Below are 24,158 nucleotides of genomic sequence, written 5' to 3'. Positions count from 1 at the left end.
GGAGAGACAGAAGGGGAGGGAGGGGAGACAGAGGGAGAGAGAAAGAGGGAGACAGAGGGAGAGAAAGATGGAGAGAGAGGAGAGACAGATGGGGAGGGAGAGGGGAAGAGAGGAGAGAGAGAGAGAGAGGAGAGACAGAGGGGAGAAAGAGGGAGACAGAGGGGGAGAAAGGAGTGTTCTGACAAACTCATCAATAATCTGCATCTTTACATTTATTCATGTTTATTAAAAAGTCCAATATTTCAACTGCTCTTGCATTTTATTTTGAAAGGTTGATACAGAAAATACATAAACACAGGCTTGTTCGCTTCAGGATGACATCACAAAGTCACAGAAAGTTTAATGCTTTTATTGGAGCTTTAATTCAACCAGGTCGTCAGGTTTAACGTCACCGAAAGAGATTCAAATTTATTATCAAGTTACAAGCTGGCAAGAAAAAATAAAAACACTGCAGAAACTCAATATCTTACCAAGAATATTTGTCTTATTTCTAGTCAAAACAAGTCTCATTCTACTTAAAATAAGACTCATCACATTAAAAAGTAGCTTGTTTTAGACACTTTTTACTTCTTTCAAGCAGATTTTCACTTGAAATAAGTAGAAAAATCTGATAGTGGAGCAAAACACACACAAACTTACTTTCACTGGCAGATTTTTCTACTTATTTCAATTGAAAATTTGTTTGAAATAAGTGAAAATGATCTAAAAACAAGTTCATTTTTAGGTGATGAGTCTTATTTTAAATGGAAAGAGATTAGTTTGGACTAGAAATGAGACATTTTGACTAGAAATGAGACAAATAGTCTTGGAAAGATTTTCAGTTTTTGCAATGAGCTCATGAAATTGTGTGTTTGTATTTTATTTTTTAAAATCAAATACAGTTGGTTAAAATCTGATTTCATCCATCTGAGCAGGAAAAGTTTCTTCCATGAAAGATTTTTAAAAAAAACAACAGTTTTTTTCCTCATAGATTTGTGACTTTTAAGTTGAAAAGTCAGTTTTCTCTTCCTGCTCTTGAGTCACGTTCATCTTCTTCACTTCAGTCCTTTGACCGTATCGTTTCCATGGGAACAAACATCCACGGTCCAGTCCATGACATCACAGTCAGACGTCTTGTTTCTTGGCGAGCGGTGCGTAGCCGTCCGCGGCCGCCGCCTCCTCCACGGCTCGTTTGATTGGCTGCCGGCTCCTCACGGCGGCGTCTGATTGGCCGAACACCTCCCTGTGGACGTCCAGCGTGGCGGCGCTCGGCTTCATGTTGAGAACCTCACACAGCCCCTCGGCCTGCTTCTGCAGCGTGTTGATCGACTGCACACACACAGACAGGTGTCGATAAAGTTTATACAAACAATCAAACGTTAAAAGTTAATGCCTCATTTAGCCGCCGCCACTGTTGCCGTGGGTTACCTTGATCACCTGGATGGCCTGCTTCACCATCCCCGGAGCTGCAGCTGACAGATCCCCCATGATGCTCTCTGCTCAAACAAACACACAACAGAGCGTTGGACAGATGTGGTTTATTTAAAAACATCTGTAGAAACCAAACTGATTAACAAAATGATTCATTATTTAGTGTTTCATGAAACCAAACCATTTAAAAAACTAATTATTTTATTTATTTACATATATAAGATGCAGAGCAGTGGTTCTCAAACGTTAGAAGACTGAATAACGTTACTTTTTTAGTCAATGTAGAAGTTCAAATTTGGGCCATTGGCTTGAAATTGTGGAAATATCGAAGAGAAATAAATGTCTGGGAAAAAGTGGTACAATTTCTCCAAAAACGTTTAAACATTTCTAGAAAAAGTCTCAAAATGAATAAATAAATAAATAAATTTTTTTTAAGTAAAAAAAATGTAATTTTTTTTTTTATCTACAAAAAAGTGTTACAATTTCTGCAAAAACATTTAAACATTTCGAGAAAAAGTCTCCCAAAAAAATGTAATTTTTTAAAATATAAAAATAATAATATTAATAAAAAATTTACTCTAAAAAAAAAAAAAAAAAGAATCTAGAAAAAAGTGGGAAGATTTTAAAAAAAAGAGAGAAAGAAGTTCAAAAATTTGGTAGAAAAAAATGGATAAAATTTCTTGAAAAAAGTTTTTTTTTTTTAAAAAATTCTAGAAGAAACTGGTAAATTTTCCAAAAAACAAACAAACTTTGAGAACCATTGATATAGAGAATGTGCAGCTTTATACAGGTGCATCTCAGTAAATCTGAATATCATGGAAAAGTTCATTTATTGTCAGTATTTCAATTCAAAAGGTGAAACTAACACTAATAGATCCATTACACACGCATGTCTTTATTTATTTAATTTCTTTTAATTGTCATGATTATGGCTTCACATTTAATGAAGACTTAAAATTCAGTAATTTGATTATTGCAAAAGACCAATTAAAGAAAGTGTTTTTAATATGGAAATGTCCTTCTGAGTGTCTGTCCGTCTATTTGCTCTCAATAAGCTGTTGCTGTTGGACTTGAACTAAAGGTTAAAGGACTTTTCAGATGTGTATTTTTAGTTTTCTGTGCTCAGACTGAGCTGCACTGAAACTCTCAGGGCTGCGGTGCTTTCAGGTGCCTCCGCTCAGGGTGGGTGAAACTGTCAAACCGCCCGCGTTAAACGGAAGTGGAAGCAAGAAATGAAAGCAGCGAGCTGTCCAGTGTGAACTCTGTGTGTGTGTGTTCACAGCACAGAGTCAAACCGCACACAAACACAGAATATCACACATTCATTTTCCTGTGGTTATTTGTCTTTAATCGTATTATAATGTGTGTGTGTGTGTGTGTGTGGTGAGAGGATCGGTGTGTACCTTGTTGAGGGTCTCTGGTCACCTCCTGAGGTTTGACCACCTGCTCATACAGCCGCTGAAACACACAAAGCTGTTTTAGTTTTATTTTTCTTCCCAGAGAAACAACCTGATGATGAACTCACAGTAACATGCTCAGGGTTCCCACTCTTTCCTTGAAACCATTTTCTAGGACTCTTCCAGCCGTATCTCAATATCCTCCAAAATTTCGCTCTTTTTATGGATCAGGGGCCTCATTTATCATTGTGGATACACGCTTTTTTACACGCTCTTTCCCCCGTTTTGTGCGTACGCACTTTTCTCCGCCTAATTTGGGATCTATCAAACCAAAACTTGTCGGGAGAAAGTGCAGAAATTTACGACCAGTCCGACCATGGCGTACCGGCATTTACACGCTTTTTGAAGAACAAGAGGAATTGGCGACGCCGCTGCTGAGTCAGAGAACTGCAGTATGCGAGGGAGAGAGGAGCGGGGCACTGTTTGAAGTAGCAAGTGGTGGTGATGATGAAATTATTATGACATAGCCTAATCTAAAATAAAGGGGCAGAATAAATATGATTCTTCTTCTTTCTGTTCTGTTTCATTTAGATTTGGGAGTTTTTTTTGTTTTTATTGTAGCCTTTCAATGCAAGATGATGTTTCTGACTGATATTGCCGTGTTACCGTGTATCTCGCTTTCAGAGAAATTCCGCTTCTTTCTCCGCTCTCCGTCCGTCTGTTGTCTTCACCGTCTTCCACTGACGTCATTCCACACGTTTCCAGAGTGCACATGGCTACTTAATATGCACGTACTGATTTGCATTGACCACATATGGTTGTGTGGGGCCGTTTAGGGGGCTGGGTATGAGGCGTGTTCTCATCCACGCTTTTCTCAGGTCCGGTGTGATTTATCAAGGGAAATACCGTACAGCCGTGTACGCGGAGTTTGATAGATCTGAAATGAGTGTATATTTTTTGGTCGTACGCACATTTTGCCTTTCCGTCGTACTGAAAATTTAAGAGGACTTTTACACGCTCTTTGATAAATGAGGCCCCTGAGCTGTTTCTTCAAATGGGTCTACAGCACCGAGACGAGACTGTATTTGCACCTAAAATGGTGTCAAAATTGCCGCTCATAATTCCCACCGCAGCCTCCATGTTTCAACCGAGGAAGAAGTAGATAAAGGCGCGCAATAAAAACAAAAAATGCCCCTCAATTACTGAGATGCAGATTCGCACGGGACTAGTTTTACCACGGGACATCGGTCTTTGGTGAAATATAGCAGGTCATTTGCTGGGGAATTTTTTACTTTACAAATGACTGACATTGCGCATTCACACGGGATTAAAATCACAGACGTCCTCCGCAATTATTACAGATTACCAGAGGTCCCCAGGTAAAACTAATCCCGTGTGAATAGGGCTTTATACTGTACATCCCACGGCCCATTTGTGCTTTAGAGAAGTGTTTTTTTTATAGTTGCACCCTATTTTATACATTCAACCAGTTAGTGTCTACGTTTATTCTCTTCTCAGCCTCAGAAGTCTGATTTAAAGATGTGCAGCCTGTGGTTCTAACTCATCTATGAAATAATCTCTGACATGCTTAGAAATTATGACAAATTTTTTATCATAGAACAACACAAAAACATGTTGTTTTAGTTTTTAAACCAGACCTAAAACAGCCCCCTGCTGCTCCTGTATCTGCCACTCAGCAGAGAAAAACCCTCATGCTCACGGTCCAACACTGGAAACACTCATTAACTCAAAAACTCACTAGTTTTCTCACTAGGCACTTCTTTGGAAAGAGAAATCCTTAGTGGGGTCGGAAAACGTCAAACAGACAGAGCTCTGGAGGCCGATGATAAATACTTTTCCAGGACATTCGACTTTTTTGCTCATTTTCCATGACTGGAAATAAAATTGGTTAACCATTTTCCAGGTTTTTCCAGGATGTGTGGGAACCCTGATGTGATTCTAGACTTCACAAACATGACGTTGTGTGTGTTGTCATTCTGCTCTTTACCTCAGTAAACAGGGCTCCAGTCTGCCCCCAACATTTGAGACAGTGCAAGCAAATATTTTGTCTACTTGTATGAGCAACTTGTATGAGCAACCAGTAAATTTGCCTTTTTTTTTTTTTTTTTTTAAAGCTGTACAGAAAAGAAAACTGAATTTGAGCCCACTGTGGGTCCTAACATTAGTGTGATAACTCATCTATCAGACGTTGTAGGCCAAACTTTGTGCAAAATTCTATTTTTGATTAAATCCAGGATGAAAGTGTTGTAGTTTTTTTCCACATTGGATAATGCAGGCGCACGGATTATACGTCAGCCTGTACACGATTCACCAGCCACTGATATTAGATCCGTCATCCGTCATTCAAACGTCTGAGACACACACACACACCGAGCTCGGTCTCGCCCCAAGCTTTGAATATCCCGCCCGCTCGATAACGACCAATCAAATTAGTTTTCCTTACTCAGGTAAACTCGGGCAGCAACTTGTGGAAACTCGGCGCGACGAACAGGACAAACGGCCATTTCTGTACACCTTTAAATACTGGAAGAGGCGACTGAAAGAATCTGGACTCATCACAGGTGTCAGACCAGTGTGTGTGTGTGTGTGTGTGTGTGTGTGTGTGTGTGTGTGTGTGTGTGTGTGTGTGTGTGTGTGTGTGTGAGGATCATGAATGAAAAGGAAACATGAATATTTGATTTGCAAGTTGATTTAGAGGGAACACAACTAAATGTTCAGCTTGTGCTCCTAAAAGTTCAAGTTAGGAGTCGCTATGCTCCTGGTAAAGAAGTTGGTGTGTAACAGGATGTGTGTGTGTGTGTGTGTGTGTGTGTGTGTGTGTGTGTGTGTGTGTGCGGACCAGACAGTGACTCACACACACACACACACACACACACACCAGAGCTAAATAAAGCCTCGGCCTCGGCCCGACACCCACCATGAGTTTCCGTTCAGCTTTCAGCGAGTGGACGACGTGAGGGAGGATCTGTCTGGGGAAGGCTCGGCGCCTCCTGGTGGTCTCCACGACGCTGTCGTCAAGGAGACTCTCCAGGTCGCCGTCCTCGTCCTCTGTGAGACACGGAGACACATCATCATCATCATCATCATCATTATTATTATCCAGGGTTCCCACTCTTTTCTTGAAATCATTTTCCAGAACATTTTCAACTCCTAAACCAGATCTACAACTGTCTCTGACTGGAATGCATTACAAAAACATCTTAAACTGGTGATCAAGCCTACTAATTATAAATATTTATCTGAGGGTCTTGGTCTGAATATTGATGGTTGTTTTATTTCTGAAAGTACTCTCATTAGAAACCTTGGTGTTACTTTTGACCCGACCTTGACTTTCCAGTCCCATATAAAGGATATCACTAAGACAGCTTTCTTCCACCTGCGGAACATTGCCAAAATCCGCCCTTCTCTGTCCCTGCGTAGCGCTGAGGTGGTTCTCCATGCCCTTGTGTCCTCCCGACTTGATTACTGTAATGTCCTTTTTTCCGGCCTCCCCATCTCTACTACCAGGAGCCTTCAACTTGTCCAGAATTCAGCTGCTAGACTTTTAACGAAAACAAGTAAATTTTATCACATAACACCTGTTCTAGCATCACTACATTGGCTGCCCATTCAGGCTAGAGCGGATTTTAAAGTTCTTCTTTTAACTTATAAAGCCTTGAATGGTCTTGCACCTCTGTACCTGTCTCAACTGCTCACTCCCTACACTCCGTCACGTCCTCTTCGTTCCCTTGGTTCAAACCTCCTGGTCATTCCATCCATCAATAAAAAAACAGCTGGTGGCAGGGCCTTCTCCTACCGCGCTCCTTTTTTATGGAACGGCCTCCCACAAGATATCAGAAGCGCCACATCCATCGCAATTTTTAAATCCCGTCTTAAAACGTACCTTTTTTACCAATACTTTGATTAACTAACTTATTTTAGCATTTTTCTCTGGTTTTACTATTGTTTTATTGACTGTCATTATTGTAAACAAACTTTTAACTATTTTATCCTTTTCCTCTGGTGTTTTTTTGAATGTTTTTTTATTTATCTGTTGTTATTATTGTACTTGTTTTTATTGGAAAGTGTATTGAGACCATGTACCGTGGTGATTTTGCACTTTAAATAATAAATTGATTGATTGATTGGATAACTTCATCTCCATCCCGGCCTTCAAAGTGGCCATCTCACACCTTTTTACAGATTCTTACAGCTGCTTCCCTACTATTTAACTATTTAACTATCTAACCCTTTTCCTCAGTTCTGCTTGTTGAATGCCCATACCTGCCGCTGCTGGCCTAGGCCACTTTCTCACTTTCTGTGACATGTTGCTGCTACTAATTACTGAAACTAACTCTGTCATTTGGTGTTTCTGTGTTGTAAATAATCTTTACTAATTAGTAACCCTGTTCTTTTTATGCTCTCTCAACTTTAGGCTCTCTAAACCAGTGGTTCTCAACTGGTGGGTCGGGACCCAAAAGTGGGTCTAGACCCGTTCTGGATGGGTCGCGGACAGCTGGTCAAAAACGTAAATAATATTTAATGCACATCTGATGTTGGACATGTCTTTTATTTTGAAAAATAACTTATTTTGAAAGGCACATGAGACACGTGAACACATGCAGTTGTAATGCTCCTCCTCACTTTCTTATTATTTGCTCCATTTGCTCTGAATGCAAAGATATCAGTTTCTTATTAATGTGGCCTGATGCAGTGAATCTGGTTTTGTTTTGTGGGTCTTTATTTTGTGCAATTTGATATTTATTCACTTTTGTGAACATGCTCTGAATGCAGAGATGCATTAGAAGACAAATATATCGTTTTGTGCAGTTTGATATTTTTTTATTCACTTCCGTACATGCAGTTGTCATGGTAACTCCTCAGTTTCATTCATGTGCTCTGAAATGCACTTTGCTCAATAAAGAGCAAAATTAGTTTTTAAAGGCTTTAAAAAAAAAAATCTTGGTTTGAATTCTATAGAAGTGGGTCGCGACTTAATGACCATGGGAAAATGTGGAGCCCAGAGTGAGACTAGTTGAGAACCCCTGATCTAAAGAATCCTGTAATGTTTGTAAAAATCTTGGCTATTGACTCTTTTTATGTTCTTGTTCTTGCTGAATGTCTGTATAGTTGTGCCTATTTGCTATTGTCCTTTAACCAATCTTTTCTCCTTTACAGCCCTCTTGTCCCTTCCCCAGGTTATATAATGTGCAAATAAAAAACTAACTAACTAACTAACTTTCCAGGACATTTGACTTTTTTCCCTCAATTTCCATGTGTTTTCCATGACTGGAAAATTGGTCAACCATTTTCCAGGTTTTCCAGGTTTTCCAGGCCGGTGTGGGAGACGGTGCCTCACCTTCAGCATCAGGAGCTTCCTCCCAGCTCAGTCCCTTCACCACGACGTTGTCCTGAACCGCCGCCTCAAAGTTCTGCACAGAGAATAATCACCAATAATCAATAATACACATTATTAACTGTACATTATGTCTATATGATCTGATTATTGATCAATCTGTGGATTTATTGGGTCGTTCTGTCAGACTTCGAGTGGGCTGGGCTTGTCTCAATGCTTTGAAAGGGTTTTGTATCGCTCCCAGACCAGTAGCCTACAAATGTTTCATCAATACAAATATTTAAAGCCTTGTCTAACACTGATCACTGCCCTGGTTGCAAAACATGTAACCCTAACCCATATCAAAATTCTTCAGATGATGATAATACTTCGTAAAGTTAGACTCCAACAAAACAGGCACTCACTATCAGACTTTATATTCCAACATCCTCTTTTTAAAGTTTAGATTGACTACAGTAACATTATGACACAAGTTTGGTGAGAGAACATAAATTTTTATTAAAAACTGAATGAAACAATGAGACGTGACAGTCATGACGTCATGATGTATTGTCAATTATTCCCTCAACAGCCAGCAGATGTCACTGTTTTGACTGTATCGAATGCTTCGAAGCAGTGCATATTCACTTTGGGGGCAACTGTGTCAAAGTGGTTCAGTGCTTCAGAAAGCTTCGGTTTCACACCACCACTAATAACGAGGTTGTGCGGGCTGTTTCTTCTTTCTTTTGAAGCTTCCCTGTGGTATATGAAACATTATATATATATATATATAGTACAGGCCAAAAGTTTGGACACACCTTCTCATTCAATGTGTTTCCTTTATTCTCACTGAAGGCACCAAAACTATGAATGAACACATGTGGAATTAACAAAAAAGTGTGAAATAACTGTTTTTCTTCTTTGTCTTCTCTTTCTTCTTTTCTTCTTCCTCTCCTTCTTCCTCCTCTTCCTCTATCTATCTCTGCCCCCACCAATTCTAGTTTCTTCAAAGTAGCCCCCCTTTGCTCTGATTACTGCTTTGCACACTCTTGGGTTGTGTCCGAAATCACTCACTCATTCACTACTCCCTACTCACTATATAGTGAATTCAATATAGTGGACTATATAGTGGACTCAACGGCGGAACGTCTCGGACACGCTCGGACACTACTCCGCTCGTTGCTCGGCGCCGTTAATTACGTCACAGCTGTCGCACAAATAAAACGTGATGTAAACACAACATCAAGTGGAGGAGTTATGTTTGTCTGTCCCTTTTAACTAATAAATCTGCCTTAACTAATAAATCTGCCTTGTATTTGATATGTGTTGTCACCAAAGCTTACATCTTTACATTACGAGCACCTTGATCTGTCTTGTTGATGTATCCTATGTAAATAAACGGGTCTCCGCATTGTATTGTTTTTATTAATAACTTTTTCCCGCCGCAACTCACGAATTCGTCTCGCGCACACAAAGGAAAACAAACTGCCGTTCATCTCAAACGGAAAAAAAATGCCAGCCACCGTCAATTTCGCGTTGTTCATCATAACAATTATTCAACTACTGTTGATAAGGAGGAGCAACAGACTTGCCAGGCGGCAGAGAAGACTGAGGCGTTTCGCTCTTGCTCGGCTCAGAAGACGTCGTCTAATTGTACGTACCGGTATGCTAGAGTACCTGCCAATTCTAGATACAGATCTGTACAACTACACCCTCTCCTGGAGAAACTTAAACATTACATAATTTTGTTTTCACATCACATAGCTTTCCTCCATGGCTGTCACACTACCAGTCACACATTTCATTACACTGTTATCATTTTTATTATTACTATTTATTATCAACACATACAGTACATCTACATTTATTTATCTATTATATACATACACCTAAATTTATTTATTTACATACATTTACATTTATTATATACATACATTTACATTTATTATTTACATACATCTACATTTATTATCTACATTGTTCTCATCTTTATTTACAGCATGGTCAAAGATCACAATACTGTGTATTGAACCGCCATGTTCCAGTGCTGACCCTCTACTTTGACGGCCAAAGTGAGCTGCGGCCAGACTTTCGCCTCTCGAGACCCACACTTACCAACCTGATCAACATCCTCCGCTCCCCCATCGACCACGGCTGGGGTCATGACCTTGAGGTTCTGGTGTTCGTTTTCTGGTTGGCAAGTGCAACCTCTTACCGCGTCGTTTCCAGGGCATTCGACATACCACGCTCCACAGTTTATGACATTATCCACAGAGTTACTGATAAAGTTATCAGGCTCAAAAACCAAATCATCTCCTTTCCTCCCCACGATGAGCTTCACAACATCGGTGCCGGCTTTGAGCGTCTGGCAGGATCTGCTGCATTAGCCAAGGTGGTAGGCAGCATTGACGGCTGCCACATTCGAATTAAGCCCAAAAGTGCAGACGCCCAATGCTACTTTAACAGGAAGCTTTTCTACTCTATTCAACTTCAGGCAGTGTGTGACCACCAGTGTCAATTTTTGGACATTTTTGTGGGTTACCCTGGTTCAGTCCACGATTCTCGCGTTCTCAAAAATAGCCCCCTCTTTGTGAACAGTCTGTACCCACCTGAAGGCTACTGCATTCTGGGGGATGGGGGATACCCCTGCTTGTCACAGCCCATCACACTCATCACACCCTACAGGGAGCCAGTGAGGAATGCGGTAGAGGCCAGATTCAACCGACACCATGCCAAGGCCCGTTCAGTCATTGAACGAGCCTTCGGCATCATGAAGACCAGGTGGCGATCTATTTTTTTTAAGGCCCTTGAAGTGCACCCAGCTTTTGCCGTCAAGGTCATCGCCTGCTGTGCAATCTTGCACAACCTGTGCCTCAGGGATGGTGACATTGTTGAGCCAGTGGAGGAACAACCTGAGCCAGATGCTGGAGGTGCTGAGCTTCACCCAGAGCTGCAGTGTGGGGAGCGACTCCGCAGTCGCATGGCTGCTGCAGTTTCTGCGCCGAATATCAATCCTGCAGCTCTGCAGGATCATGATTATTGAAGAGACAAAAATCAAATCAAAAATGTTAATTTAATCTTAGATAATTTATTCTCTCTCTCTCTCTCTCTCACAAATTTAATTCTCTTCTCTTCACCTGTCAACCTCCTCTGTCCTCTTATCTTCTCAAGTTGCAATTCATGTAAATAGTTTCAGTAGCTGATAGTTATAGATAGTATAGTAGATAGTGATAGAACGTAGCCTTTAATGTGTTTTATATGCTCACTGTTTAAAGTGAGTATAATGAAATGTTCATAGTAGTAGTAGTAGTATAGTATTTCTTGTCGGTGTTCACCTGTGTGTGATAAAGACCTGTATTTCAATTGATAACAAAGTGGGGCATACTTTTTTGTTATTTATTACTTTCACATTTTCTCTACAATTCTTTCGAGGAGGCTCAAAAGTCTCTCCTCCCTGGCCTCCTCCCTTTTCTCCCTTTCCTCTGCCCTCTTCTCCTGCCTCTCCATCAGCTCTACTACCGGGTCCCGCCGCTGACGCTTTGGAGGAGCTGGCTCAGACTCTGGCTCAGACTCCTGGTCCACACCCTGACTTTCCTGCTCTGGTGGCACTGAATCAGGGGAGGCTGATGCCGGGACTGGAGGGTTCTCCCCCCAGGCTGAGGCAATGAGGCAAGGAGGCTGAATAGAAGGCCTCCCGCCTATTGCCTCATCCATCAGGGAGAACCACTTCCAGTTCCCGGCAGTGGCCTCCCCTGATTCAGTGCCACTCCCTGTTGGTGGCTTCCTCAGCTCCTGCACACATTGCAATATACACACATTTGATGTATGCAATTAATGTAGTGTTCGTTTATAATGCTAAACACAGCAAAGAAAATATACAAAAGTAAAAGTCACTGTACTTTCATCTATGTCGGGCAATGTCCAATCTATTCCACAGAGGACCGAGTGGCTGCAGATTTTCTTTCCAACCAAGCAGCAGCGCACCAGACCTGATTCATTTAATCAGCTGATCTCAGTCTTCAGACAGCTGATCAGTAAAAGTGTGTGCTCTTGGGTGGTTGGAACAAAAACCTGAAGCCACTTTGCCCTTTGTGGAATAGTTTGGACATGCCTGTCTATGCTTTCACAAAATAGCTGTAGTTAATTATGATGCATCCTAACCTTGTAGGTCTTTTTGAGGTTCTCCCACTTCTTGGCTGCCCGGGCAGGAGTCACCACCCCAGTCAGCCCATTTCTTTCAGAACAGCTCTACAAAATGCAATAACAAGTACAGGATGAAAAACAACAACAATTAACCTATCATTAATGCTGTCAGTGTCAAATGCTGATGAGTAATTTAACCATGAGTAATTTACAGTAATTTCGTCAAAAGTCTGTGTCATTTTACAGTTGTGTTCAGTTTTCATCTTAATAAGATAACGTTACAACTTCACAAGAATATGACACAACTCATGATGATTTCGGACACAGCCGTTACGTTGTTACTCACTCCCAACCGGCTGCGGAGGCGAAGCGCTTCCCCGAAAACAGCCGGTCGTTAGCTTTCCGCAGCCGGATGAGGGCTGCCACATCGTCGTCGGTCCCTGGGAGATTAAAATAAATTAACAATCTTCTCCCGTGCTTATCTGACACTTGTGTAATTTCGCTAACGTTACTTATTAATTAAAATAGGCTGTAGTCCATTTTTACGCTAGCTTAACCTGGAAAAATAGCATTACCTGTAGTACTGAGCTCATGATTAGGCTACTCATGATTGATGCCGTAATGGCTTAATGCGTAACCCCGTCATGCCCCCCAGTAAGTTTTTAAATAGTATAGCATATTAACAAACTATTTTCAACTTCGGAATCAAACGTTAAACGGAAAAAATACTTACACTTGTAACAGAGATGATCGCGCCCGTCCGCCATTCTCTCTTGAATGCGTCTAGCAATGCATGATGGGATATCTTGCCCCGGTTAGTGACCATCGGATGCTCACTACATTCCGCGGTGGATTGTGGGATAGATTCAGTGCACTATATAGTGAACATTAATAATCACTAAACATTCGGACACCACTACAAAATGGCGTGGCCACTATATAGTGCACTATATAGTGGTTAGGGGGTGATTTCGGACACAGCCTTGGCATTCTCTTGATGAGCATTCTCTTGATGAACCAGACCTGAACATGGTTTTCACTTCACAGGTTGACAGCCTTGTCAGGGTTCATTAGTGGAATTTCAGTGAGAATCTACAATGTGAATAGTCATGAAAATAAAGGAAATGCATTGAGGGTGTCCAAACTTTTTTTGACCTGTACTGTAAGTGCAGTCGGACAGACGGCCGTCGGTAACAAACCACATGTCATTTTAGTCATAGAAGTTGAGAGAAAGCCGATAAAACGTGGGTCAAGTCAACAATACCACATCGCCATGACGTGTATTGTTTGTTTGCTTGCCTGCTTGTTTATGTCGTTACGTGCAGCGGCTGTCGTCCGTCTGCCGTCTGCCCAATTTCACCTGAATGCAGCATGAAAAATACGATTGAGTTGCTTGCGATCTACAACCGCAACGCTAGATGGGAGTAATTCCTACACAATGTACCTTTATTAATGGACAAAAATGTTTAGACTTCTTTGTATGTGTGCATTAGTTGGGTTGTTGTCGACATCTGCTGAACATTTCATGTCAGTAGAAACAATACCAGCAACATGACCGAAAGGGAAAACGGGAGAAGCATAAAGCTCATCAGCTCCCGCCCCGATTAGGCTACCATTCAGAAAACAAATTCATTTCATCACAGTCTTTCTTTCTTAGCATACTGGACATAGCTGGTCTCCAGACAGCCAGTCCAGAATAACATTAAACCCCTTTCTCTGGGTTTAAATCAGTTTATAATTGTCTAGAATATAGTTTATTTTCATTTCTTTTTTAAAAGCCCACAAGTTTCTTGATTTTTTTAACCTCATCATCTAGTTTGTACCACTGTTTGACACCAAAAGGATTTTAGCCTAGTTCTCACTCTCCTCTGCCTAAATAACATATTTCCTCTCAGATTGTGTGTGACCTTGTAAAATTATGTGGAAGTCTTCTTTGTATGTGTGCATTAGTTGGGTTGTTTTGTTGTCGACAATCTGCTGAACATTTCATGTCAGTAGCTTGATTAGAAATATATCTGCTGAGAAAAACGTTGACTCGTTCAATACTTATTTTCCCAGCTGTATATGAATTATAAAACATGATGTAGCCTATACAGTATATATAAATGTGTGTGTGTGTGTGTGTGTGTGTGTGTGTCTGACCGCCAGCAGCTCCTGTAGTATCTCTCTCCTCGTCTCGTCTCTCAGCTCGGTCTGTCCGTCCAGCACCGTCTGTAAAACCTGTTTATACCGGTTCACCTGCTGCTGCAGCTGCTTCTTGCTGCTCACCGCGACTCTCTGCTCCTCCTCTACACATCTATCTGTCTCTGTCTCTATCTCTATCTCCTTCTCCGTCTCCACAGCCGCCGCCATCTTTTACCGCCAACTGCTGTTTATGTTTTTAACGGAAACCGGAAGTGAACGTCCTGTCCGCCTGCTAGAGTCTTCCCCTCGAAAGGTTCCTCCCTGCTGTTAGCTTCGTGTTCAAACACCTCAAATCAAAGAAATATCGTAGTTTTTTATTCATTATTCACGTAATTTGTTGTGTTATTGTTGTGGTTTTAAATGGAGCACGGCTTCGTTGACTCTCACTGTCACATTTCAGCCCGGGAGTTTGAAGAGGTAGGACGTTATAATATAGGCTAATAATAATAATAATAGCACTGAGCTAACAGCTAACTAATGTAAACAACAGGAGAAAGTGGCTCAGGTAACATCACAGGTGTTGATTTAGCTTGTAACGCTGCAGTACTTTACTCTAAACTCACTGTTTGTCATTTTAAAGTCACATTACAGTTGGAATCTACAGGTTTTCTTACTTATTTACTTTTTTCTATAATATTTCATATGACATGGTGTTTGTAATGTGCCCACTTTTCATGCCATACTGAGAAACTGTAAGTAGCCTACACATTAGTTATTTTTTTCTTGTGTTCAGACAATAAATCAAGAATGATGTTACCTGCTTGACAGTTTCGACTGCAGGTAACATCATTCTTGATTTTATTGTCTGAACACAAGAACAAAATAACTAATATATAGCCTACCAGAAGACAAAATGAACATAATCAATCTAACTGTAAGTACAGATCATGTGTCAAGTTGACTTATCCAGACAAAGCGTGGGATCATTATGTCTAAATGGAGGTACATTTGTGTCTTTATTATTCAATCAAAATAAAATAAGTTGATTTAAACAAAAATATATATTTTCAATCAAAACAAACTTCACTTCAATCAAAAAAATATATTTGAGGCCCAAAAAATTACGTTTGAACCCTTTTTTTTCTTTGATTGAAGTGCGTCATTATGTGATTGAAAATATCTTTTTTGTTTAAATCAACTTTTTATTTTATTTTTAATAATAATAAAGACACAAATGTCCCTCCATACATGGCCCCAGCAGCTGTACCTGAACATATAGTGACACAAAATATTTGTCATGCTTCTGGGAACACTGGATTAACTGCCTGTGTGTGCTTTAAACCAATTTGTTGTATCGTTTATGTATTGTATTTTTCTTTTATTTATTATTTTTATAATGAACCGTAGTCTGTAATAAAGTTATCTATCTATTTCAGTCTTTTCATTGTGCAAACAAATCAGTGACTCTAGTTTTTTTCCTTCTCTGCAGGACCTGGAGGACGTGATCCAGAGGACCAGAGAGGTCAGTGAACTAGACATGTGGTTGGAGTTAATGCAAAGTCTTATACACATATATAACACTATGCTATTCTATGTGTGTGTGTGTGTGTGTGTGTGTGTGTGTGTGCAGGCCGGGGTAAAGACTCTTATTGCCGTTACAGAGGAAGTCAGTGAGTTCGACAGAGTTCTGCAGCTGCAGCAAAGGTCAGTGTTGTGTAACCGGTACCTGAACACACAGCAGAGTGTAGCGTCGTCTCATAAACTTATATCACATAGTTTTATACATTTTACAGTCTGCTGACTCGTCAGAACGCAGGAAGTTTATAAAGAACATGTGATAATAAACCTCGTGGGTTAATGTGATGTAAAGAGACAGTTCAGAGAGTTCAGTTCGCTCCTCTTTAACGGGATAGTTCACCCAAAATTGAAATGTCACTCATTATCTCCTCCCCCTCATGTGGACTAAGGGCTGGGAGAAGTTTCAGAGTCCTCCGTGGCTTCTCTGAGTTACAGGGGGTCTCGGCGTAGCAGTGCATGTCCATATGACGGTTGCAAATGGATACCAACTGTCTTCATAACAAAAAGACACACCAAAAAACATCCAAATACCTCCATGCTGCTCGTATGTAATGTCCGTCTTGTATTGAAGCCCCAACATAACATGAGAAATTGTCCCGAAAAAAATTAAATAAGTCTATATTTCAAGCTTGTTTTGTAGTGGAAGCTTCTCAAAGCTCCTCTTTGGCGAACCGGGAAGAGGAGCTTCCGCTACAAACAAGCTTAAAATATAGACTTATTTAACTTTTTTCGGGACAATTTCGCATTTCGGGGCTTCAATACAAGAGGGACATTACATACGAGCAGCATGGAGGTATTTGGATGTTTTTTGGTGTGTCTTTTTGTTATGAAGACAGTTGGTATCCATTTGCAACCGTCATATGGACATGCACTGCTACGCCGAGACCCCCTGTAACTCAGAGAAGCCACGGAGGACTCTGAAACTTCTCCCAGCCCTTAGTCCACATGAGGGGGAGGAGATAATGAGTGAAATTTCAATTTTGGGTGAACTATCCCTTTAATGTGATGTAAAGAGACAGTTCAGAGAGTTCAGTTCTCTCCTCTTTAATGTGTTTAATGTATAGACTCAGCGTGTTGACGTTGACCTGTGCAGCAGCTGTCAGCAGCTGGACGCCGCCGACTTATTGTTCTGCCTCTTTTCTCACAGATATCTAGACCTGGTCGCTCCGTGTTTTGGTATCCACCCTCTGCAGGGCAGCGGGGCGGGGGGGCCGGGGGGGCCGCGGCACCGCAGCGCCACGCCTCAGGTAGTAAAACACTCGGCTCCACATCCGTCCTTTGATTGTTCTACTGGAGAGAGAAACTGGATCTATGAGACTCAGCGTGACTGAGCCGGTTTGTTTTCATAAAGTAAATAATGTTAAACACTTAACACAACAGACGCTCTGCTGGAAACATTCAGATTCACTTCACAAGTAAATAAACTTTGGTCTCTGACTAAAGATGATCCAGTATAGCAGGCAGGATTAACTCTGAATTAATTAAAACCTTAACGGGATAGTTCAACATTTATTCAAATTGGCCCATCACCATAATCCCTATAGTCATAGCAGTAGGTTTGTTACCTTTAATTGTCGGTGCAAGCTATTTTTAGAACGGCGGAGCAGAGCCGTGAGCTGCTCAGAGCTACGCTACGGAGGCTCATTATGGGATTTCTTGGTTTCCCTCATCAAACTCATCAAATACACAATCCAACAACTCCACAACGCTCTGGTGGCCAAGTTGTGAGCTGCACATTTACCACGCTATGAGATAATAACAGAACGTTACCAGACAGAGTTGTTGTAGAGGGAAATACAGAGACTGTTGATGAAAAACTGTCCCTGAAGGCAACGCGCATCAGCGGTTTTGCATGAATTTACCTCTAACGAACCTACTGCTATGACTATAGGGATTATGGCAATGGGCCAATTTGCCAAAATGTTGAACTATTATTCCTTTAAACAGCAGGAAACTGAACTCAGGTCGTTGTGTGTTTCCTCAGGATCTGGACGCTGCTCTGCCACTGATCTACAAACACAGAGAACGCCTTGTTGCTATTGGAGAGGTACACACACGCACACACACACACACACACACACACACACACACCATGAACCTGAACCTTCGTTTTAATCTTTTTACCCTGAAAAACAAAGTTAAAGACCTTCAAAGGAGCTTAAACCAAACTCACTGTCGAGGTCTGAGGCTCTAATTGGTCCTCACCAAGTTTCCATGTAGATACACACACACATGCACACACACACACACACACGCACACACAGACACACACAGATCTTAACTTTAATGTGACTTCTGGAAAAGTAAGAAGGATTAAACTTGTTAAAACTCCCAGTTCACCTCGTTAATCCTCTCTGTTGGGAAAAGTTAATGAACTCAGTCAGTCACAGTCTTTCTCACACACACACACACACACACACACACGCTCTCTGAGGCTGTAGATCCTCCTGTGTGTGTGTGTATGTGTATGTGTGAGTGTGTGTGTGTGTGTGTGTGTGTGGAATGTGTCTGAGTCAACAGTCCCAGTCTCCTGTTGTATTTGGAGATGTGAAGGTCGGAGTTCTCAGCGCCGCCGGGCCCTGAACGCACCACGCTGTGACACAACAACACAACCGACCAACCGACCGCTGAGCCACATGAACGACCTGGTTTCAGAGACAGGGTTTCCGCGGGTCATTAAAAAGCATTAAAAGTCATTAAATATATTTTGCTAAAATTAAGGCCTTAAATGGCGTTAAAAGGCATTAAATTCGATTCTTAAAGGCCTTAAAAAATGGATTGATTCATACAGTGAGATTTTGATATCGTTACATCCCTATAGAGCACAAAGAGCAGAAAAATAGGGGGATTATACAGTTAATCTACAGTAAAATTAAACGTGGGTGAAGAAATGGAGAATTTTCTAAATTAATATTTTTAGGTGGCGGCAGGATATTGTTGACTCTTTGTTTTTTTTTATCGCTGTTGGCAAAAATCGGAATCGGCAGGTCAGGCTTTTTAAAAATTGGTGATCGGTGAGAATTGCAGTCAGTGCACCTGTTGGTGTGATAAACATGCAGAACCAAGTCATTGGGTGTGTGTATGTGTATATAGGTAAGTGTATGTACGCGCGCACACGTATAGTATTTGCAGTCACGGGCATTAAAAATGTTTGAAACGGCATTAAAAAGCATTAAATTAGATTTACTGGTACCTGCAGAAACCCTGAGAGACTCAGTGTTTTCTTTGTCAGGGGAAACTGTTTAATGGATGTTTCAGTATTTCATGACAGTTCGTCTCCTTCTGTCTGAGGCTCCTGTCGTCTATTTTATTTTATTTTATTTTATTTAATCTGACCTGATGTGATGTGTCGTTGTTGTTATTGTTGCAGATCGGTCTGGACTTCACTCCGTGGCTCGCTCCCACTCAGCAGGACAGAGACAACCAGATGTCCGTCTTCATCAGACAGCTGCAGGTCGCCAAGGAGCTGGAGCTGCCTGTGTGAGTCCAGTAGAACCCAGTAGAGCTCAGTTAAAGGGATAGTTCACCCAAAATTCAAATTGCACTCATGATCTCCTCCCCCTCATGTGGACTAAGGGCTGTGAGAAGTTTCAGAGTCCTCCGTGGCTTCTCTGAGTTACAGGGGGTCTCGGCGTAGCAGTGCATGTCCATATGACGGTTGCAAATGGATACCAACTGTCTTCGTAACAAAAAGACACACCAAAAAACATCCAAATACCTCCATGCTGCTCGTATGTAATGTGCGTCTTGTGTTGAAACCCTGAAATGCCTATTCAAGTCTATGATTTAAGCTTGTTTTGTAGCGGAAGCTTCTCTTCCTGGTCCGTCCAAATCTCGCGCGATTTGCGCCGGCGTCAGTAATCGCACAAGATTGGGCTTCAATACAAGACGGACATTACATACGAGCAGCATGGAGGTATTTGGATGTTTTTTGGTGTGTCTTTTTGTTACGAAGACAGTTGGTATCCATTTACAACCGTTATATAAACATGCACTGCTACGCCGAGACCCCCTGTAACTCAGAGAAGCCACGGAGGAAGTTTGAATTTTGGGTGAACTATCCCTTTAAACTCAGTTAAACTCAGTAGAGTCCAAACCTGCAGCGGTGGTTCTGTTCATCCTCTCTCTCTCTCTCTCTCTCTCCGTGCAGGAACGTTCACTCACGATCAGCTGCTCGAGTCGTCATAGAAACGATGAGAGAACAAGGTGTGTGTGTCTCAGGTGCAACACACACACACACACACACACACACACACACACAGGTTGATGACTGTGTGGTTTCCCATCAGGCATCAGCGGTGCTCTGCTACATAACTTTGCCGGGCGGCGGTCGGTGGCTCTGGACGGCGTCCGGGCCGGCTACCTGTTCTCCTTCCCACCGGCCGCATGCAGCAGCCGACAGGTGAGCCTGTTTCCATAGTAACATCTGAGGTCGTCAGCCACAGTGAGTGACGAAGCTGCAGTTTCAGGACCAGGACTACTTTAAAGAGATAGTTCAACATTTTGTCAAATTGGCCCATTGCCATAATCCCTATAGTCATAGCAGTAGGTTTGTTACCTTTAATTGTCGGTGCAAGCTGTTTTTAGAACGGCGGAGCAGAGCCGTGAGCTGCTCAGAGCTACGCTACGGAGGCTCATTATGGGATTTCTTGGTTTCCCTCATCAAACTCATCAAATACACAATCCAACAACTCCACAACGCTCTGGTGGACAAGTTGTGAGCTGCACATTCACCACGCTATGAGATAATAACACAACGTTACCAGACGTGTCGCATTTTTGCTGTGAATGTTACTCTGCAAAAATGCGACATGTTTTTTTTTCCGCAGTGAGGTCGATTTTTCTGAGCTTTCTCCCGGCGAATAAACGCATCAACCAATCATGTTGCGTGAATATTCGCCGCCGAATATTTTGCAATTTCGTGTCGTTTATTCGTCACGTCCTCGGTGTGGAAAGGCCTTAACGTGTTACCGCCCAACTATGACATAAGAAAGTAGTCGGGTTCATCAAAGAATAAAAATAAACTGCCGGTAGCTGCACCCTCCGCTCAGTAGGTGGCGATGGAACGGTCCTGAAACTGCAGCGTTGTCCTCGATTGGACGAGGGAGCAGGAAGTGATGTCATGTGACCTCAGCTCCACTGTGATGATGTCACAGAGGGAGAAGCTGATCAGACAGATTCCTCTGGAGAACATCTGTGTGGAGACGGACGCTCCGGCCCTGGGACCGGACTCACAGGTGAGTCTGACTGTAGTACTGCCTACTACATACTGCGTTAGTATGTACTGCCTACTACATACTGAATGTGGGATTCAGTCTGCTACTTCAGCAGACCGACACCGTTCACACCGCAGTATGTAGTATACAAGTTTCCCAGAATGCATTTCGCGGCAACCGGTAGCGGTAGCTGTAAAACAGGTGAAAAGCTGTTTTATTTCCTGCTCTAGCGCTGTAATTATGTAACTTTATTAAAGCAGAAGTAAGTGATATTTTTGTGTTAATCTAAGTCTTAAATAGTTGTATCTTCCCACAGCAATCACTTCTATAGAGTGTTTGGTCTGAAACACGGGTCTGTCAGTCACTCTGCTCTGCTCTGAGCCCAGGAGAAAACTTTCCTTGTATCCTACAACCTTTATCCAATGAGGAGAGAGAACGGCATAAAGGGGCAGTCCTCTCTGTGTGTGCAGCCAAGGGATGCGCCTGAATGTGGTGACGTAGGGACGAGGACTGTTATGGTGCGTTCAAGGCAACTCGTAACTGGTGTTTTTCCGACCTGTGAAGTGGTACCAGTTCAATCTGGTACGAGTTCACGGGTCAGAAGTTACGAGTGGCCGTTATAGTGACTTTCACAGGTAAAACAGGTCGGAGAAACACGAGTGGGTTGCCTGGAACGCTACAAAGTCGTAAGTCGTGACTTGAAGCTGTAATTTACGGTTTCAAAAGCCTGCCTGGAACGCAGCATTAGCCAAAACGACCGGATCGCTTACTTCTGCTTTAAGGTTTAATATGTTTTCATGTGAGAAAGTAGCTGTTTAGATCCCAAATCTACGGCCAGTTGATCCAAACGACGGCTGTTTAGAAGTTTGCTCCGATGTTTTTCGGAGAAGTGAAGCTCTGCAGCGACCGGGACATCACAGAGGCCGCAGCCGGTCTGCAGAGCTGCTCGGCCGGCCAACCTCCGTCGTCATCCCGGGGGAGAAAACCATCGCTAATTAACTTACCCGCAGGTTTTTAGATGTTGGTCTCATTGATATAAATCTAACAGCTGTATCAGTAGCATTAGTTAGTCTGAATGTAAAGTGAAGCTTCCTGTGTGTATTGGACAGAAGAGCAGCGCTGCCTCGGGGCTCTGGAGCCTACGGACACAAACCACCACATTTACATCAAGAAATACATGTTTTACTATCAACACATCAGTCTGCATTAAGTTTTATTTTATTAAACTATATAACATAGTTACGGTACACGGCAAAGATACTTCACTACTGTCTTTGGTTACGGTTAGACGTCAGGGGCGCATTGCATTGTGGGATACAGGACACAATGTAGACTGGTCAGATACTGGAGATATTTACGAATCAGTACGACATCCGGGAATTTTTCGCATACTGCAGATTTTGCTTTTGTTTGTTTCTCTGTCTCTCTGTCAGGTGAGGAACGAGCCGTGTAACGTCGCTCTCTGCTGTCGCTACATCGCCGAGGTCAAAGGTCTGACGCCGCGGACGGTTCAGCTCATCACCGCACAGAACGCACACAGACTCTTCCCCAAGGCGCGCACACACACACACACACACACAAACAGACACACACACACACACACTGTGACACACTGGACTGAAGCTGGTGTATCGTCGTCGTAGTAACCAAAATAAATAAAACCACCTGAGCTCTGAATAACGATTGCTCTCTGTGTGTGTGTGTCTTTGTTCTCTGTGGTTTGGAGGGTTTGTTTGACTTCCTGCCTGGCCTGGGTGTGGTTACCGTGGCGACAGGGGCAACTCAGGTGAAGCAGGTGTGTGTTTCAGGTGTGTGGTGTGGATTTGGCCTGAGGGAGGTACACACACACACACACACACAGACACACACAAGACGAGATGAGATGAGACAGATAAAACGTGTGACAGGAAGAAGTCCAGCAGGTGTTGTATTCAGGGTCGACAGGTGTTTTTATTACAACATGTTTATGTAAAAATATTCAAACGCTGCAGGTGGAAGAGGAGGAGGAGGTGAGGCCGAGGCAGAGTCGACTCGTCCGTCTACACCAGGTGGGACTCGTCTGGAGGAGGATGACATCACATCATCAGTTATGACATCACAGCAGAGTCAGAGTGTTGTAATATAGCCTAATGTTTGACTGGAAATACTGGAGTGTTGCATTCAAGGACACCTGGGAACTCACACACTTTTAACCTCCACACAACAGTTAAATTCACACCTTCCTCCCAAAATATTAGAGGGATAGTTCAACATTTAGTCAAATTGGCCCATTGCCATAATCCCTATAGTCATAGCAGTAGGTTCGTTACCTTTAATTGTCGGTGCAAGCTGTTTTTAGAACGGCGGAGCAGAGCCGTGAGCTGCTCAGAGCTACGCTACGGAGGCTCATTATGGGATTTCTTGGTTTCCCATCATCATCAAACTCATCAAATACACAATCCAACAACTCCACAACGCTCTGGTGGACAAGTTGTGAGCTGCACATTCACCACGCTATGAGATAATAACACAACGTTACCACACTGTTACGACTGCCGTCGTTATCTGTTAAATGTGTGCAGGTGTGTGTGGTGTGTCTGTCTCTCCTCCCAGGTGGTGCTTGTTAGCCTCCGATTCCTCCCACTCCGAGCGATTGGTGCCTGGTCCTCAGCCTGGTCGGGGATTGGTGCGTGGGTCTGGGGGCTTGGCATAAGAACCCCGAGTGGCAGTCGGCAGCTGGGCCAGAGCGAGGCAGACCACGCGTTCCTCCCCCTCACCCAACCAGCCACCTTTAGTTTTTGTTGTGTTCTCCCGTAGGGGTGGACTGCCATTTGAGTTATCCAGTTTTCTCCTGTTTTTGGTTAAGTCAGGGAGGTCAGCCTGTGTTCTGTTGTTTTTGGTTTCCTTTGCAGGTTAGTTTGTCCCTCTGAGTTAGATCCTCTTTTGTTTGTTATTTTGGCCTAGGTCCACCCCGAA

General features: G+C 42.5%; 2 protein-coding genes across 4 annotated transcripts; one reads left to right on the top strand and one right to left on the bottom strand.

The window, feature by feature from the left end:
* Positions 1 to 641: 641 nt before the first annotated feature.
* Positions 642 to 14,664, bottom strand: nsl1 (NSL1 component of MIS12 kinetochore complex). The gene is made up of 6 exons (XM_085770646.1): positions 14,428 to 14,664; positions 8,167 to 8,239; positions 5,746 to 5,876; positions 2,814 to 2,868; positions 1,408 to 1,475; positions 642 to 1,308 (listed from the first exon to the last, which is right to left on the bottom strand). The coding sequence occupies exons 1-6, from the start codon at positions 14,635 to 14,637 to the stop codon at positions 1,105 to 1,107; spliced, it is 741 nt and encodes a 246-aa protein (XP_085626772.1). The 5' UTR covers positions 14,638 to 14,664; the 3' UTR covers positions 642 to 1,104.
* A 36-nt stretch (positions 14,665 to 14,700) lies between these two features.
* Positions 14,701 to 22,861, top strand: tatdn3 (TatD DNase domain containing 3). Of its 3 annotated transcripts, none has more exons than XM_085771217.1 (10): positions 14,701 to 14,886; positions 15,899 to 15,931; positions 16,040 to 16,113; positions 17,135 to 17,234; positions 17,972 to 18,034; positions 19,358 to 19,467; positions 20,138 to 20,193; positions 20,277 to 20,389; positions 21,144 to 21,224; positions 22,637 to 22,861. In XM_085771217.1, exons 1-10 carry the CDS (start codon positions 14,830 to 14,832, stop codon positions 22,844 to 22,846), a joined length of 897 nt encoding a protein of 298 aa, XP_085627343.1. In that variant the 5' UTR covers positions 14,701 to 14,829; the 3' UTR covers positions 22,847 to 22,861. The 3 variants fall into 3 exon arrangements, with proteins under 3 accessions (XP_085627343.1, XP_085627344.1, XP_085627345.1); XM_085771218.1 differs by having other exon boundaries at positions 21,122 to 21,224; positions 22,637 to 22,800; XM_085771219.1 differs by lacking the exons at positions 14,701 to 14,886; positions 15,899 to 15,931; positions 16,040 to 16,113 and having other exon boundaries at positions 17,212 to 17,322.
* The last annotated feature ends 1,297 nt before the right edge of the window (positions 22,862 to 24,158 follow it).

The sequence above is a fragment of the Trachurus japonicus genome, chromosome 24 (genome assembly GCF_045865225.1).
Source record: "Trachurus japonicus isolate A0001 chromosome 24, Traja_1.0".
Lineage (NCBI taxonomy): Eukaryota > Metazoa > Chordata > Actinopteri > Carangiformes > Carangidae > Trachurus > Trachurus japonicus.
Note: the sequence above shows the minus strand (reverse complement) of the source record. Positions and strands in the feature narration are given on the sequence as shown.